At 50.0% G+C, this 18,099-nt stretch overlaps 1 protein-coding gene across 1 annotated transcript; it reads left to right on the top strand.

The window, feature by feature from the left end:
• Nucleotides 1-3,729: 3,729 nt before the first annotated feature.
• On the top strand, nucleotides 3,730-14,767 carry clcn5b (chloride channel, voltage-sensitive 5b). Its single transcript, XM_068755621.1, is given in 17 exon segments — nucleotides 3,730-3,754; nucleotides 3,878-4,030; nucleotides 7,543-7,712; nucleotides 7,820-7,919; nucleotides 7,994-8,181; nucleotides 8,426-8,548; nucleotides 8,860-9,066; nucleotides 9,178-9,258; nucleotides 9,343-9,577; nucleotides 9,664-9,680; nucleotides 9,682-9,840; nucleotides 9,932-10,072; nucleotides 10,677-10,863; nucleotides 11,548-11,840; nucleotides 11,948-12,053; nucleotides 12,140-12,356; nucleotides 13,678-14,767. Coding segments are annotated over 17 exon segments (2,493 nt in total). The 3' UTR covers nucleotides 13,769-14,767.
• The last annotated feature ends 3,332 nt before the right edge of the window (nucleotides 14,768-18,099 follow it).

Below are 18,099 nucleotides of genomic sequence, written 5' to 3'. Positions count from 1 at the left end.
TGGGGTTTGAGACTCCACCGGCACGTTAAACTGTCACAAATTAAGTGTTATGTAAAGAAGACGCTCGTGTGTATAATGTATACGATGTGTATATAGTGCTTTTGATTTATAAAATGACTGGAATTGGTTGTAAAAAATGGGTGTAAAAGATGAAGAAGTAGTCGACCTTTTGTGTATAATTCTGACTGCGTTGTGTTGCCGAACTTTGTTTGCTGTTAGCTTCTTTTTGTTCTCAATGCTGTCGCTGCTGATTCCAGTGGAGATTCAATTTATGCAGTTAACACTTAACTTGGCACTAGTTTAAAAGACTGTTTTTGTCAGAACCTTTAACCGTCGACGCCACTTTCGTATCCGTACTTTAAGTATAAGACTAGAGTCCGTAGCAACTTAGCTTAGCATGATAATTGAAAATATGGAGAAAAAGCAAGCCTTGCTTTTCCCCAAATGGATTGAAATATGACTACCTCCTAACGGCACCTGCGAAAAGAAATATAAACGGTCACACATAGGCAAGCTAGCTGCTGTAGCTAGCATAGCAAACGACCTGTGAGGTAACCTCTACTACATTCCAGTTGACTAAATGTTGTGAAGTTTCATTTGCATTTCACTTCATGTTAATTGACTCCTAAATGCAACACAGTGATTGCAAATTGCAAAACACTGACTTCATTGAAACACGACACTAAAAACAGAAGGCCAGATTTCACACTGCACTGCCAAATATTACGGAACTATTGCCTGCTTTGTGTTCTCACCTGTCTTATATTTCTAAGTTGCTGAAGTGTTGCTAAGTTTTTACCCGACTGTTCGAGAGAATGCCATTTTTTTAAAACTTGCAAAAAATAAAACTCTGCCTTTCAAACAAGAGATTGTTTGACTTTAGAAGAAGAACTACGTGTACTTGTACTGTTGAAATGCTGGCTTTAAGCAGTAAAACAGAAACAGATCTGTTTCACTCGGTTACTGGTAATCAAGTAAACTTGGTCTAATAAAAAGCAGAAAACCTGCAGGTTGAAGTTTATTCAAAATGACACTTGTACACATGGCTTTGCTATGTTCTTATTTGTTGCCAGATGTTCCTGCTGTTTTAATACCAAACAGTTCTTAGCACATTATGTTCAAATGTGCTTGTTCTGTTCTGTTTTTTATTTTTTATTTTACATATTGCGTGTATTCATGTACTGTAACGTCCATTTTCTTTGAAAAAAAAAAAAAAAAAGGAAAGGAAGTTGCATGTTGGACCAGTAAGCAAGTGTCATTCTTCATTTTGTGTTGTGTTTGAGTGGAGTAACACGGCTGGAGTAACTTAGCAGCTCTGCAGGGAGCTGGAAATCGCTGGTGGGGAGTTATTAAAGGGAAGCTGGTGGTTGTGCCACTAATGTGCTGTTAGGGTGGCGATACATTTAGCTCTTTAAAGTGTTTAACGGTCGTCTGATCGGCCCAGAGATTCATCGAGGGCCTCAAACAAAGGCTTGGAAGCGAGAGACTGAGGAGACTGAATTAAGCAGCAAGGTTTGTCATCTTTCCCTCCTTTTAAATCAAATGTTGCTGCAGTTGTTAACTCGAGGGCCTCGTGAAAGACGGATCCATCATTTTCATATGCAGTAGTTGTATATAAGTACTCTGCGATAGATCTACAATTTCAGAGCTACTTAAATTAAACGTGTAATCGTTTTAAGTTGACTGAGGCGTTTTCTCATACATCACAATTTAGAATAATTTCATAAAGTCCTCCAGGGATAAAGGGGAGCAGCTGCATTTTATTTTAAATTAAATTATGCAGGTTTTTCTAATTAAAATTACATTGAATGGAGATCAGAGCTCTTTTAAAGATGGAGCTAATAATGAAAAATGAAAATAGAATCAGGATCGAGGTGTGCATGTTTGACCTCGAGGAGGCAGAGCTGTCTGTGAAAATTGGGAAAGCAGCTGTTATAAAAGTAGAGGAACGGGTTTTTGGGGAAAGGAGGGGAGTGCATTCTTCTGTCTGACCCAGATTGAAGAACAGAGTAATCGAGACTTTAGGTGCAAAGAAATGCAAGAATGAGTGTAAAATGTTGGAGGAAATCGACCTAAAAAAATGTGCTTGAATGAGTGACTTTATAAAGAGAGGAAAAAGAGGCAGTGAAGAGAAACAGGCCTTCAATAAAAGGAGGAACGCCATGGGAGGCACGGTGAAGGAATGTTTATGTTGGGTGGAATGGAGAGAGGGAAGATGGGAGGTAATAGTGAATAAAGACATAAATCAGAATATCACAAGGCCTTCTAAGAATAAAAAAGCACAATTACTGATGCTATTCGAAAAGAGTGGTAATAAAAGTCCTCAGACCTCAATACAAAGGTGTAGAAATACTCTCTTGTAGGCCCTGAATGTATTTGAAGAGTATTTCTTTTTTTTTACAAATGACCACAAGGTGTCCTTGTTCAACTCGTTTTTAATTTCTTTCTTTTCCATTCGGGTCATGCTGACATAAAAAAAAAGAAGAGCACAAATAATTTATTTCCGCATCTGTTCTTCATGCTCTAAATTAATATCAAATGCATTTAGCAAAAATGTAAAGTAAAATATGCTTCACGTATTAATGCAATGGAACATTAATGTAATATATAAGCATAATTATGGATCTCATGAAATGTGTGTTTCTCTGAATGGGGTATCGATGACCGACTAGTCGAACCGCTCCATTGACCCAGTTAGAGAAGCATCGACAGCTCTTCCCTCGTTTGATTTTCCTGCCTTTAAATATGTAATCGTGTTAAGGCAACCGCGATAAGGTTAGTCAAACCGGAAGCGTGGTGCTTCTACCTTTCAAATTAAATCGGCATAATTTATTTTTTACAAAATTAAAAAACGATTTAACGTCACATACTGCCTACAGATATAAATATCACTCCGATGGAAAATAAAAATAATTATTTATATCGCTATAAAATCATTGGAAAAAAAGTGATAAATTCAGATAGGATTTTCAAAGGCAGCATTATATTAGCCTTAGAGGAAGTTGGAGCTAATTGTAGCTTCTGTTGCGCTAGCTTGACGCCTTTCAGTTTTAATTGGCCAAAAAAAAACCCAAACAAACAGTCGGGATAATATTAGATGACATTATCTTATTGTTTGGGACTGTAGTGGACATATTAGTATACTATTACATATTTTAAAACATCTTCTTTGTTTTAAACATGTCGTTTATGGGGCCGGACAATGACGCAGTCTTTTTTTATGGAGCAGCTACTGCAGCGATTTAAGTTTGCATCGGCTGCTGTGTTGACATAAGCGCGGCGGCGGCGGCGGAGGCGGCGGCGGGGGGGCCAATCCAGAGTCACAAGACTTCTTCGCTGGGGAAGGACCGTCTGTTGTCTTCGGTAAGTCTCCAGTCAGCAGCTGCCTTTGTTTGCAAAACAGCGCACAGAAAGTATGCTAGCCGCGGTAGCGTCCTACTAAAGTTAGCGCAGCTGCTAATATTCCGTAACAAGCAACGAGCAACAAGCTAGGGCAACGATCTGCTCATTTTGTCTCGTCCCCCGCCCCGTCCTCCTCGCTACGGCGGCTCGCCGTCCCAACCGCAGAGTCATAGCAAGAAAAGAAATGCGGAAACGATCACGGAAAAAAAAAACCCCTTCCTTGAAATCGGACGTGTATCCGATGGAAGCGGTGATGGGACCGGCTGCGTGGATGTCCCGGCCAGCCTCACGTTAGGGTTCAGTACAGGACAGTGTCTTCTGGAGACAATGTCTCGGTTCTGGACGAGCAGAGGTGATGCCGGTGTCAGGTTGACTTGTAGAAGCTGACGCTTCTGGTTGTTTTTTTTTTGTGTGTGTGTGTTTGTGTGTTTGTGTGTGTGTGTGTGACAAAATCTTCTTTTGTCTTTGTGAACAGGATTTAAAATGATGGAGAACCCCGGCTACAGCGCGGGGAGCTTCGAGGGTCTTCATCATCCAAGTGAAGATGATGACGATGACGATATGGTGGACATTTCGGGGGCCACACTGGACTTTTCCAGCTTGGAGGACGTCCCCCCTCTCAGCTCAGGTGGGGCCCGGCTGCAGGCTTTCTGTGCACGAAAATGTTATCGGACATTAAATTCTGGTGAACTAGTCATGTGTTTCTAGTGCGTTGGAGTCATGTGTCTGGATAATCAATGACTACATGGTCTCTCTCTCTCTCGCTCTCTCTCTCTTGCACACACAGAAAAGCGTATGCGCTTGACTCGCCTTATTCTTGTACGACGATTCCACACCAGAACGTAACGATGCCTGTTAAACGGCGTTATCGTGTTTCCGCCGTTGCGTAGTAGTTCTTCCTAGTTACCGATGATGTCACCGCTGTTTCACAAATTCGCTATTTGTACAGCAAAACGAAACGATCGGCGCGCGGTGAAACTGACGACTGCTTTGCTTTATGTCATCGCATCGTTTAGTCCTGCCTTTCAGGAGGCCCCGGGGGGGGGGGGCTGCTTGGTGTCGCCGTGACATCACCGTGACATCACCAACAACACCCCCCCCCCCCCCACCACCGGTGAAAACCACCGGCGATGAACGCAGCTTCTGTTGGCTTGAATCGTGTTTCCACTCGGTCAGCTGCTTCTCGGAGTGAGGAACTGCAACCTCGCTTCTAAAATGACAACCGCGTGTGTGTGTGTGTGTGTGTGTGTGTGTGTGTGTGTGTGCGCGCGCGCGTGTGTGTGTGTTTTTTAAATTACATGGTGGTTTATGAAAGAAAATCCTGGCGAGAGAAATAATACATTTCTGTCGGGATCCAGTCCGAGGAGAAACCGCGAAAACTGGCAAAACTGGAGCTGCGAGGCTAATTATAAACTGTGTGTGTGTGTGTTTATGTGTGTGTGTGTGTGTGTGTTTATGTGTCATTGAAGGAAATGGGAGGCAGTTCGTTACGAAGCGTCACGAGCGATCGGGACGACTAATGAAGGCTGTATCTGTGGAGAGGGCACAAATGAAAGTCAAAGCGGTTTACGGCTGTCGGCCGTTTTTCTCTTCTTCTGTCATCACCAGAACCCACTTCCTGCTTTGCCTTTCCTCTTGAGGCAACGGCTCGGTTCTTTAAATGCTCGTTAGCGTACACCTGAACTTCGTTGCCGAGCCTGCGTCCCGGGGGGGGGACGCGTTGGACGTTCCAGACGCGAACGATCTCATTTTTGAAATGAAACCGTTGAGCTGTGGGGATGAGACGGAACGGAGCGTGTGTCGTGTGGTTATCAGCGAAAGGACCACCGTTCCCTTTGATGCCTGTTATCTCAGGGAGACAAACGCGGCGCTTGCCTGTCCCCCCCCCCCCCCGCTCAACTTGGGCTGCTGCCGGCCGATATGTCTTTTTGAAGAACAGACAGAAAAGAGGTGATAGGATGAGAAAAAAAAAGCCTGGCAAGCCTTGGGTCTCAGTTTTTAAGATTGTGCAGGAAGTTTAGGAATGAAATCGGACATCTTGTACGCGTTTTTTGTCGAGCCAAAAAAAAAAAAAAAAAAGAACGGCCAGTTTAAAGGCTCGATTCTCGTGTTTTAATTACGGTACAGCCTGTCCGCTGCTCATGTGGACTTTCTTAGTCAGGATTCTTAACAGCACGTAATGATTGATTGGGGGGGGTGGGGGGGGGGGTGCGATGAGTCACAGCTTCGGGTAGAGTGAGTCCAACGGCGTGTGTAGAACAAAGTTTACTTCACGGTTGACGTGCGAAACGGGAAATCAGGGCAGGCGGACGAGAGAACGGAGACGGGTTAGCGGTGAAGGGCGGTGAAGGGCGGGGCAGGGCGGGGCTTTGGTGCAAAGAATACGCTGCTTTGATCAGGTTGATCAGTAATCCAGAGTGTAACTCGTGTAATCTTGGAACATCGAGTCGTTTCATTTGTGTATCATTTTCCAATGAGACGCCACAACTTTGAGTGTCAACGTCTCACTTTGCTCCGCATTTTTGTTTCTGTCCCGCTGAACCTCAATGGGGGGGACATCCTGTCTATTCATGTTCTTTCTTTCATCTCGTCTTCTCAACCTCCGTGGACCATTTCTGTAAAGCTCTTTTTGCGGCGTCGCATTCGCACAGTGCTTCTTCACTCACTTTCCTTCCAACGCATTAAATATAAGTTACAGTTCCGACGTTAAGGGCGTTCCTACGGTCCCAAAGCGTCACGGAGGGTCGCAGGAGGCAACGGCTCCCATGGCGACCAGACGTGAGCGGTCGAAGGTTCACTGGGGACTGTGTGTGTGTTTGTGTGTGTGAGTTGGACGTCCCGCTAGTCTCTGAAGCAACGCTATGCTAGGCGCAGCCGCTGCAACTCGTCGTTGTATTTTCTTAAACCGGCTTTCTCTGGAGAATGTTCTCTCGTATCCCGACACCCCGACCCTGCGCTCGACGCGTCGCGACCTTTCTGCTCGTTACGTGCCGAGACCTTACGAACAGTAAATGACCTCAATTTAATCATGTCCCCTTCGACACCCACGTGATTGCGTTGAATAATTAAAGGGCATTTAGGACCTGCCGTCCACCGAGTCATGAGCTTCAAGCTCTTCTTCTGCAGCCACGAGAGAAATAGATGTCAAAACTCAACGTCTGTCCAGCGGTGTCTGACTTTTGTTTTTCCACGCATGTCTGGGGCGGGGGGGGGGGGGGTTACAAAGGCTGTCTGCATCAGGTTGTGTGTTTTGAGCTGGGGGGGGGGGGGGAGACAATCTGACCACAGCGAGGAATAGGTTTTCACAGAATTGTTTTCATAGTGATCAATCACCGACAAATGTCCCCACCTCTTTGTGCCCGTCTCCCATGAACTGAAGAGGGTGGGAGGGGGGGGGGGTCCGATCCATGACCCTAAACCTGATGTAGACGGCCCGGGGCCACGGAGCTGCGCCGTGTAATTTCTAAACGGCGTGCAGAGGACAGTAATCACATCCTCCACACGCCTTTTGAAACCAGTCTAACCGGCCAGCGCAGGTGCAACAACAACGCTGCTTGTTTGGACACCGGCACCCCCCCCCCCCCCCCCCCCTCTTCATGTTATGGTTTTTTATAGAAGTAAGGGAATGTTATGTTTGCACGCTACATCCCTCCCCATCCGCTCCTCTTTCTACGCTCCTTTCCTCACACACACCAGAAACACATCACATTCATAGTTTTTTTTTTTTTTTTTTGTTACTTAATATTTACTTGATATTTAAATGACGACACATTTATTTTTATTGGCGCTGACGCGACTTCTTGGGGTCCCGTATGGCCTCGTTTCCCGTTTGTGGTCGGCGGCTTTACGCGTGGCTCCAATCGGAAGATGCTTGACTTCCGGTCTCACTTCCTGTTTCCGTCCGGAGCTGGTTGGCGGCGCTTTCTGGTCATTGTCGGAGACTGTAGCTCGGGTTAACGCCGCAAACTCTGGTGTCTCTGAGAGAATAAAGGTTTGTGAGGTTTGTGTGCGGTTGTGTCGTCTTTCCTTTCCTGGGGGGGGGGGGGGGCTTTGAAGTGGTGAAATCGGCCGGATTCAGACAAGTGTGAGCTGAAATGTCTGAGGAAGTTAATGTGCTTCTCACCCCCCCCCCCCTCCCAGGAGCCTACGAGGGGTACAGCAACGGCCGGACGTCCGGAATGAACGGGGCCGGTCCCGCTAAACCCGTGGACCCGCTGGAGGACGCGGTGCCCGGATTGGGCACCTACGAAGACTTCAACACCATCGACTGGGTCAGGGAGAAGAGCAAGGACCGCGACAGACATCGAGAGGTAGGACCTTTTTTTTTTGAGATTCGAGGTTAATTAATTGATTTTAAAAATAAATCGTCCAGCAGCGTATAAAGTTTTACTCCTCTCTGTGAACCCGCTTCTTCCAGATCACCAAGAAGCGCGGTCAGTCGACCGTCGCGCTGCTGCACAGCGTCAGCGACGCCTTCTCGGGGTGGCTGCTCATGCTCCTCGTGGGACTCATGGCCGGTATTGCCATCCCATAATCGCAGGGTCCGGGGTTCCCACGCGCGTGCGCTTCAGTTCGTCCTTCTCCTTCTCAGGCGCGCTCGCCGGCGGCATCGACATCGCCGCCCACTGGCTGACGGACATGAAGGACGGCGTCTGCCTCGTCGGCTTCTGGTTCAACCACGAGCACTGCTGCTGGTCGTCCAACGAGATGACGTTTCAGGAGAGGGACCGCTGTCCCCAGTGGCAGAGCTGGGGCGAGCTCATAACGGGGACGGCAGAGGCAAGAGAAACACGGGCAATCGAGCAAGCTTTTTAATGTGCAGTCACACACTCCTTTACTCACCGACTCCCGAGAGCACAGAAGTGTCAGTCGGTGCTGGATTTATATGTGGTTGGTGCCATCTAGTGTTCATAAGCGGTAACAGCACCAGTTGACTCCACGGCATTTTTAAAGGCTTAATTGGCTTTATTTGTTCTTGTTTTGATCTTAAATTCGCTCTCTCTCTCTGCGCGTGTTCCCGCAGGGTGCGTCTTCGTACGCCGTCGGCTACCTGATGTACATCTTCTGGGCGCTGCTCTTCTCGTTGCTGGCCGTCACGCTGGTCAGGGCCTTCGCGCCGTACGCGTGCGGTTCAGGGATACCCGAGGTGAAACTTGCGCTGCAAATAAAGTAGCAAAATATCCAAAGTGGTTTAGACCGAAATGTTTTAAGTGGGGGGAAAAAAAAGTATTTTTTTAATTTTTGCGGAACCAGTATCCAGAACCTCCCGAAGGTCAGGGGTCAGGCTCCGGTCAGCCTCCGCAGACGGAGATTAACTGCTTATTTGAAAGACAAATATGCAGAACCGTTCCTCTCACATCACTGTTGATACGCGTCGTGCCTCTTGGCTGGTTCCCTCTCAGGCGTATCCCGCCCCCCCCGGACACAAACTGACCCCGTACCCCCCCTTCCCCTCAGATTAAAACCATCCTCAGCGGCTTCATCATCCGCGGCTACCTGGGGAAGTGGACCCTGATCATTAAGACCGTCACCCTGGTTCTCGCCGTCTCCTCTGGGCTCAGCCTCGGGAAGGAGGGCCCGCTGGTTCACGTGGCCTGCTGCTGCGCTAATATTCTGTGTCACCTGTTCACCAAGTACCGCAAGAATGAGGCCAAATGGCGAGAGGTGGGCTCTGAAATGTCTCTTTGTTGTTTGTCGACTGATTAAAACAACACTTGTTTTAATCATTTGTTCCCAAATGACCCCAACGGCTTTCGATCTTTCTGTCGTGTGCAGGTGTTGTCGGCGGCGGCGGCGGTCGGGGTGTCCGTGGCCTTCGGCGCTCCCATCGGAGGCGTCCTGTTCAGTCTAGAGGAGGCGAGTTGTTGTTTTAATTCTTTCGCTCTTGTATGAGGTGGAAACCCGTTTGTGCTCCGCCGATGGTTTCTCTGCTCCCCTCAGGTGAGCTACTACTTCCCTCTGAAGACCCTCTGGCGCTCGTTCTTCGCCGCCCTGGTCGCCGCCTTCACCCTGCGCTCCATCAACCCGTTCGGGAACAGCCGCCTGGTGCTCTTCTACGTGGAGTTCCACGCCCCCTGGCACATGGTGGAGCTGGCCCCCTTCATCCTGCTGGGGATCTTCGGAGGCCTGTGGGGGGCGCTGTTCATCAGAGCCAACATCGCCTGGTGCCGGAGACGTGAGTCCGAGACGCGGGGCTCTTTCATCCCGCGCCCTCTGGATCTATTGGTCGCTATCTATTGATCGCCCTCTGTCCCTGGACAGGGAAATCGACCCGTCTGGGGCCGCTACCCCGTCGCCGAGGTTCTGGTGGTGACGGCGTTGACCGCGTTGGTCGCCTACCCAAACAGCTACACCAGGATGAGCGGCGCCGAGCTCATCTCCGAGCTGTTCAACGACTGCTCTCTGCTCGACTCTTCTCAACTCTGCGGCTACAAGCAGGTTTGGCTCCTCCCACCTCCCCCCCCCCCTCCCGTCGGTCCTTTCTCTCGTCTTTGACGTCCTCTCGTTCTGTCCGTCTCCGGCTCTTCAGCCGTCCAACGCGTCGGGGACGGCTGCAGGCAACAGTCTGGGCGACCGTCCGGCGGGAGAAGGCCTGTACACCGCTCTGTGGCAGCTGGCCCTGGCCTTGGTCTTCAAGATGATGGTCACCGTGGTTACGTTCGGCATGAAGGTTGGTTCTGATGCACGCATGGGGACGGGGACAGGGACGGGGACAGGAACGCGGGTCCGAAAAACCAAAACCGGAAAAAAAAAAGGCTCAGATTGGAGGAAGGAACTTTCATCTGCGGCGCAAACATGTCGCCACTCTTTTACAGTCCGACCTCAACGAGGTGTCGTCGCCCCCCCCCCTCCCCCCCCCCAGCCTTTGCTCTGAGCTCATGCGTCTCATATGTCTGGAACCGGCATCGTCGTCGTTGTCCCCCCCACAACTGAAATTGCTCATACTGTCCAATTTTGGGAGCTTAGATGAAGTGTAACTGATTGTCTGGAGTCTTGTTTCGGGGGGGGGGGGGGAGGCGTTGACGACGCCCTCACTGATGACGGCGTGACTCACTGCCATGTGGCTCCCTGCACGATTCAGTTACACTTTGTGAGGACTGCGAGTTTATTAAAGGGGGAGGGGTGCGGGGCGGCTATTCTGCAGGCGAGGCCGTAGCTCTTTTATTACGGAATCCCTGAAGTTAACGCGAAAGCCCCGTCTGCCCGGCCCCCGTCCGCCCGGCCCCCGTCCGCCCTGTCCCCCACCCTCTTCACTGTCTCTCCGTCCCACACAGGTCCCCTCTGGCCTCTTCATCCCCAGCATGGCGGTCGGCGCCATCGCCGGCAGGCTGCTGGGCGTGGGCATGGAGCAGCTGGCCTACTACAACCACGACTGGTTCATCTTCAAAGGCTGGTGCTCGCCCGGGGCCGACTGCATCACCCCGGGACTCTACGCCATGGTCGGCGCCGCCGCGTGTTTAGGTGAGAGGCGTGCGGAGGCGTGCGGAGGCGTGCGGAGGCGTGCGGAGGCGTGCGGAGGCGTGCGGAGGCGTGCGGCGGCGTGCGGTTTGGAACTCGTCGTGTTTCGGTTGATGAACGCTACAGAAACCGCGCTGAGAGTCGACTCGCGGATCTCCAGGTGGAAAATCTTTTCCGTCCATCCCCGGTTCCCCTCGGTAACCTCCGTCTCCGAGACGACAGCTGTTTCACGTTATTCCTACATTCCTGCTGTGCAGAGCTGCACATCTGCGAGGCTCCTTCTCGGTGCACGTAATCACCGAGCGGCGGACGGCCTCTAAAATGGATAACACTCCATTAGGCCGGCGAGCAGGAGTTTATTGTTCTCCGAAACACGCAGCTTTTCAGCTTCTACTTCTCCGTCTTCAACTTTACAAGCACATGTTTTCAAGCGCACACACACACACACACACACACACAGCTTTCAACTTCTACCTCGCAAGCCAATAAGAGAGGCACAAAAGATAAGCCCCCCCCCCCATGGTGTTTCCCTTCGTTAAAAACGGCGGCGGGGACGCCTTTCCGACCTTTCACCCCCCCATCTCCCGGCGCTGTTCACTTAAAGCTGAGACGATGATCCGTCGCCTAAAGACAATTCGTGACATGGCGTCCCCCCCCGTCCCCCCCCCCCGTGCTGTCTCGCCTCAGGAGGCGTGACCCGCATGACCGTGTCGCTGGTCGTCATCATGTTCGAGCTGACCGGCGGGCTGGAGTACATCGTCCCGCTCATGGCGGCGGCCATGACCAGCAAATGGGTGGCAGACGCCTTCGGGAGAGAGGGAATCTACGAGGCTCACATCAGGCTGAACGGATACCCGTTCCTGGAGCCCAAGGAGGAGTTTGAGCACAGCAGCCTCGCCGTGGACGTGATGAGGCCCAGGAGGTCCGACCCCGCCCTGGCGGTTCTCACGCAAGAGGGCATGACTGTGGGGGAGGTGGAGGTACTGGGAGCACGATGATCCCGACCCCGATCGAGGCCCGGGGAGACTAACGGCGCGGTGTTGTTGTTGTTGTTGTTGTCCCAACCCCCCCCCCCCCCCCCCCGCAGGCCTTGGTGGGGAGCACCCACTACAGCGGCTTCCCCGTGGTCGTCTCCCAGGAGTCCCAGAGGCTGGTGGGCTTCGTGTTCAAAAGAGACCTGCTGATCTCGATAGGTGGGAAGAGGGACGGACGCCAGCCAGGGGCGTCGATACGTGTCCTAATGTCCCGTCCCCCCCCCCGTCTCCCCGTCTCCTTCCAGACAACGCCAGAAAGCGTCAGGAGGGCGTCGTCACCGCTTCCCAGGTGGCCTTTACCGAGCACGCTCCGGCGGCGCCTCCCGACGGGCCGCCGCTCCTCCGCCTCCGGGGCATCGTGGACCTGAGCCCCTTCACGGTCACCGACCGCACGCCCATGGACATCACGGTGGACATATTCAGGAAGCTGGGGCTACGCCAGTGTCTGGTCACGCACAACGGGTGAGACAACGACCGGTGTTTTACTCCTTAAATATACGTGTGTGTGTATATATATATACTTTGTCCTAGTATTCCTCCTATTTGTTATGCCTTGTGTAGCTTGTAGAAAATGAAATCTGCTGTTTCAAAGTGGTCCCTGAGTTCAGGACATGATTTATGGGAAGCTGCGTCTCCTGCTCATTGATGGGGGGGGGGGGGGGGGGTGTCCTCTCTGTTCTCCAAGCATCTGAGAGACAAACGCTTGGAGATGGACTTCCTGCGTTTCAGACCAAACTTATTTTGATACGATCTTCTTGCATGAATTATAATAATTATTTCCTTCCTTCCGCAAAAAACAATTTTGACCGATTTAATCGATTAATCATTTCCTTTTTTTACGGTCAGAAAATATCCCAAACGGCTAATTTTTCATTTCCAGAGAGCGGAACCGATAACTTCAGATTTCCTGTCTTTGTTCAGCCAACAATTCCCCCCCCCCCCCCCCCCCAAATAACCAAATAAATGTCGAGTCAACAAAGAGGTTGTTCAAAGAATCTGCGACTTTTATCATTTTACAGGACGTGTCAAAACAAAAGTCCGATTGAAGAAAATGATCCCAGAAGTTTTCATGATGGCTGGAATTCAAAGTGGATCAAAAATATCGAGCGTGCTTTTTTTAACTTTTAATATCTGGCAGCATTTAAATCATGCATGGACGCATCGCCGTTACATCATCGGCCGTTGGAAGCGGCGGCGCGCTACGGCGAAGGCGCACGACCCCAATCTGCCCTCGACAAAAACGGCGAGAATGGATCCGGTCCGTGTTTTCGTTCAAACGAAGGCTCAGCCGTAGCCCGCAGACGTTTAGCGACGTAGCTTCTCCTGAGAACCTTTTCCCCGCTCAGGTCCGTCGCTTCAACACGTGTCGCCCGTTGGAAGCCGACGTGGACGGTTTCCACGCGCACCTTTAGGCAATATGTGCACTGACTGTAACTCACACCGCATCTCAAGGCGAGGACATCGACCTGTCAACGGGCGTCCCTTACTTCGGCTCCACGTCGACAGTTCTCGTGCATCCGGCTGCTGCTTCCCATCGAAGCATCCGAACGAAAACGAATCTGAACTGGATGAGTTAACGGAGCAACGAGGCCTTGCTCTCACACGTAACCGTGGTGACGGGGCCACGACTCATCCTTTCGTGCCTCGAGTTCTCGACCTCTGGGGCGATCCATTGTGCCCTCCTCCTCCTCCTCCTCCTCCTCTTTGCTTTCCATTACTTCTTTGATGTCCCGTGACGAAACGAGTCGTGACTTCTTCTTCTCTTCTTCCTCTGTGTTTCCAGGAGGCTGCTGGGAATCATTACTAAAAAAGACATTTTGAAGCACATGGCGCACATAACCAACAGAGACCCCGACTCCATCCTCTTCAACTGAACCCCCCCCCCCCCCCCATCTGCTCATCCGAGGCAACACCAGCTCACACACTCGAACGAAGGAATGCAAAGAAATCGAGCTCCATTTGTAGAGGTTTTTTTTTTTAAGATGGAGGCGTTTTGGCTTTTCCACCGCAGGAGGGCTGTCAGAAACGATGACTCATCTCCATCGACACCCCAGCTTCGCATTCGAGAGGTAGAGCCAGATACTTGAGACGTAAGACAATGGATGCATTTTACACCCGCTCCTTTTTGGCAGCTCCGTTTTTACCCTCTTCCGTCCACGCCGCGGATTTAGTTGATGAGAAACGGCTCCGCGCCTGCCCTCCAGCCCTCACGGCGAGCCCAGACAGAGCCCCCCCCCCTCCCCGAGCCAGGCTGATGGATGCTCCTCCACCTCCCTACCTGCAGCCTCAGGGGGGGGAAGGAACCAGGAGTGTGAGAAGAGGATCTAAATACACTAACTTTATACTCCTTAAACTCTCAAAGGCGTTCACGACAGCCTGGGAACGATGAGCTCTGTTGCCGTCCGGATCCCAGTCGGCAACGTTGAACGTGTCGTGCAGAAATCACACACACACACACACACACACACACACGGCTGCAAAAAACCACGACGGGCCTCGTGGGAAGTGTTTCTGGCCTGTTGTGGAAGGGCTAAGAAAAAACTTTCATAAAAATGCAACGAGAGAATAATGACGGATTAAGTTATGTACATGTGGAATTGTTTGTCTCACTAAATTATTTCTGACTCTGAACTTTGGTCTGTCATCCCTTCATTCGTCGGCCCTCGTTCTGTGAATCGTTGCGCTTTAGATTTATGGGAAAAAAACCTTGTTGAATATTTGATCTCTTCTTATTAGCGTCTGATAAACGGGAGATAAGTTAAATCTGGGCCTCGAAGGAGGGATTTAATAATATTGGATTGTTATAGTCGGCCTTCAGTTTGGCGTCAAATCTGAAGCTGAAAGTTACTGAAATGTTTGTCTTGGATAACTACGGAGCTAAAAATAAAACCTATGTGACCCCCCCCTAGGCTTTCTTCTCATAATGGGGGGGGGTCTGGTGGATTACAGTTGACTCATCTTTCCAGCAGAAGGTTGGAGCTCGTCTCCGGCTGCGTAATCTCTGTGAGAAGAACTTCAGTCGGCCTGGAGAGGAAACGTGGGTCTCTTATGATTGACGTGCAAATGAATTAAATATTCTTTGTTTGGCTGGACTTGTGAGACGGTGCGTGTGTGTGTGTGTGTGTGTGTGTGTGTGTGTGTGTCGATATTGACTCGGTGGAATCTGGAGCTCAGTTCCTGCTGAGGCTTCACATGGGGATAGAGTTACTGACCTGATCGTAGCTTCTGCATTCTCACACCTCAAGCAGTGCGCGCGCACACACACACACACACACACGCAGGATGCATGCACTCTCGCTGTGATAGGTTCGTCTAGATCGTGCTCGTTTCTCCCCGTCGCCTTTACCTCATCTGCTTCGCTCTCGTATCAGTCGCCCGGTTTCCCAGGCCTGCTGCTGTGTCGGTGCGCCCGACAAAGCGCTGGAGACATTCCGATGTGGTAATGGACCAATTCAAGGTGTCATCCTTACCCCCCCCGGAGGGTCAAATCTCCTCAGTCTTTCTCTGTGTGAGCTTTCGTCTCGAGCGTTTTTCTGTGTGTGTTTTTTTTTTCCAAGGCATGCAATCCAATCTGCTTCTTGGTGTGTTGCGTCCCCCCCCCCCCCCCCCCCCCCCCCTCTCAGGCCTCACCGGAGGTTGTGTAAGGTTGAGGTTCCCACAGGTTGAGGTTGCAACCTGCTGCTCGTGTGACAGAGAATAACCGGTCTGACCTTTTTCACTACCGAACGTTCACACCGAACTCTGACCGCTAAAGTGATGCAGGTGGATCCGGCGTTCTTTTGGAGCAGCTGATTTGTGACCAGAGAAGTTCAAAGACGTGATCCTGAGCTGTGTCCGGGGGGGGGGGGGGGGGGGGGACTATTCTGGATTGTGCTTTCACACCAGACTTCCTTTCCTCGGATAATCCGCTTCGTTTGGGCTGGTGTGAAAGCGCATCCGGACTCTGGAGAGGATCAAAAAAGTCCGCCTGAAAACGAGGGTCTCGGTTCCTTTGCTAGAGTACCCTGCTCCGTTCCGTCAGCAGTGTGAAAGCAAACCTTTCAACTAATTATAAAGGCAAGGATTTGCTCCCAAAGGAACCCGAGTCCTCTCGGTGCAGTGTGAAAGCACCCAAAATGATGAGAGCCAATCTATAGAATAAACAATTTTTTTCTTCTTCTGCTGCTGCTTAATCAAATGCAACGAACACGAAGAAGCCAAGTAATTCTTCAGCTGATTCACAAATGCTGCGTCATCAATGCAACGCATTTTTTTTTTATTTTAAAGAGGTGATAATGTTGCGATTGAATCCAGAGAGAGCTGAAACTGAAAAAAAGACGTCGACTCAGCAAAGCGATGGAAATGCACGCCGCTGACCTGCGACAAACGATCTGTGCTTGCGCTTGGATTGGTCCTCGTCCAACATGCGGTTCCAATGAGCAGCGCGCTTTTAAACGTCCTCCGGCGACACGGAGAAAACTTTAGCTTGAGGTCATGAAATGAGATCGGGCCAAGTTTTAGCCCCCAGAGCTGCAATCGGATCCCTTTGCTGCACGTTGCGTAACGTTCATCCCACCACCCGCCTAAGTGTGACCCCCCCCCCCCCCTTCCATGGGGTTTATTATTGTCCAAGCGCGCTCGGCGGCTTGAGCTCCGGCCCGTTTGATGGCCTAGTTGAAATGGCGATGCTCCCCCCCCCCCCCAGGAGTCCAGGGGGAGAAAATGTGGTTTAGGAATCAGATGCACTCGTTGAGTGGAGGGAACGTTAACGGTCGACTTTCAGAGTGTTTTGGCCCTTGTGATGACATCACAGGATTTTTTTTTGGGGGGGGGGGGCTGCTGAAAGCACAAAATGTTTGAACATTTAAGAGTTTAAGCTTTTGGAACACGCTATTATTGCACCGTCATCTTGTTAAACGGCCAATGGACAAGTCTGTGGAGAGGATATCAACGTCTCAACCAGGAAGTCCCTGGAGGGATTACGTATCTCATCTGGCCTGGGATTACCTTGGGGGGGGGGGGGATACACAGATGAGCCTGCTGAATACATCATGGCCTGTAAAGCGGAGGAAATGGAAGCTCGTTCACTTGGTTCCTTCCTCAATGCGAGGATCTTCCGGAGTTTCCCTGGAAGTGACGGATGCCGAAAGGAAATCACAAATACGTGGAAGCCCTTTTCCTCTAAACCAGAAGCCGTTCATCAACACTATTTTATTTCTTCCTTCAAGTGTGACTCGTTTTCATTCCCTCTTTTAATTGTCTAAACTGACAACCTTCCCGACTCTCTGAAACTGCTGGACCCACCGAGTTCCATTATTATAATGTAACGGTTGAAACGGGTTCGTCCCGTTTCAACCTCTGGTGGAGTTTATTTTGGACCCAAGCGAGTTCTTTGAAGCCCCTATCTTGGACTCCGCCCACTCAAAACAGGAAAGATCTGCTCGCCAATTTTCTGTTGTTGTCAAAAATATCTGGAAACGTGTTTTACAGTCCATTAAAACCGAGACCATGAGAAGAACGATGCAATAAAAGCTCTGGAGACCAGAACTGTAAGATTAGTCTGTTTATCACACTCGTCCAAACATGTCAGTCCATTCGGCGCATGAAAAGCATATCGATGACTTTGTGTCACGCTACGGGACTCGCGAGGGCACAGATGCATAGCGTGGGATCGTCCAATTAGAAAATTGAACAAACAAAATACTTGAGAATACACAGAGTAGATGCAAATTTGGAGAATGGCTAGCAAGTAATGCTACTTATTATTTTTTACATTTCTTGTTACAGAACTCGAAGCAATAAAAATACCTGGTGCGATTGATTGATTGATTATTAAGGAGCTTTGTCTTCTTCCTCGTCTCCCACGCAGCTATTTTAAATTTGTTGGTTTTTTTTGGTAACCTCTAGATGAATCAAGTTATATGACCCCGGAAAACATCAATCAACTCCTGCGCGGAAGGTTTTCCGACAAGAAAGCATTCTTGGAACCTAATTGGATATTTTTTTCCACGAAGACATTTCTCTTCCCATCGTTTTTCATTCAGATCAGCTGTAGATCAAATACATCCGACACCCTGATAGCTTCCATTCATCGCTGCGCAACAGAAATTGAGCATTTCCATCATTTAGACGTCATTATCCAGCTTTTGATGTTCAACTGGTGCCCTTTAATGATGCCATCTGTTTGCACTAAGTTCTTTGTCTTCTTGAGTGGAGAACAAAAATC

Source organism: Brachionichthys hirsutus, chromosome 23 (genome assembly GCF_040956055.1).
Source record: "Brachionichthys hirsutus isolate HB-005 chromosome 23, CSIRO-AGI_Bhir_v1, whole genome shotgun sequence".
NCBI classification, from domain to species: domain Eukaryota; kingdom Metazoa; phylum Chordata; class Actinopteri; order Lophiiformes; family Brachionichthyidae; genus Brachionichthys; species Brachionichthys hirsutus.
Note: the sequence above shows the minus strand (reverse complement) of the source record. Positions and strands in the feature narration are given on the sequence as shown.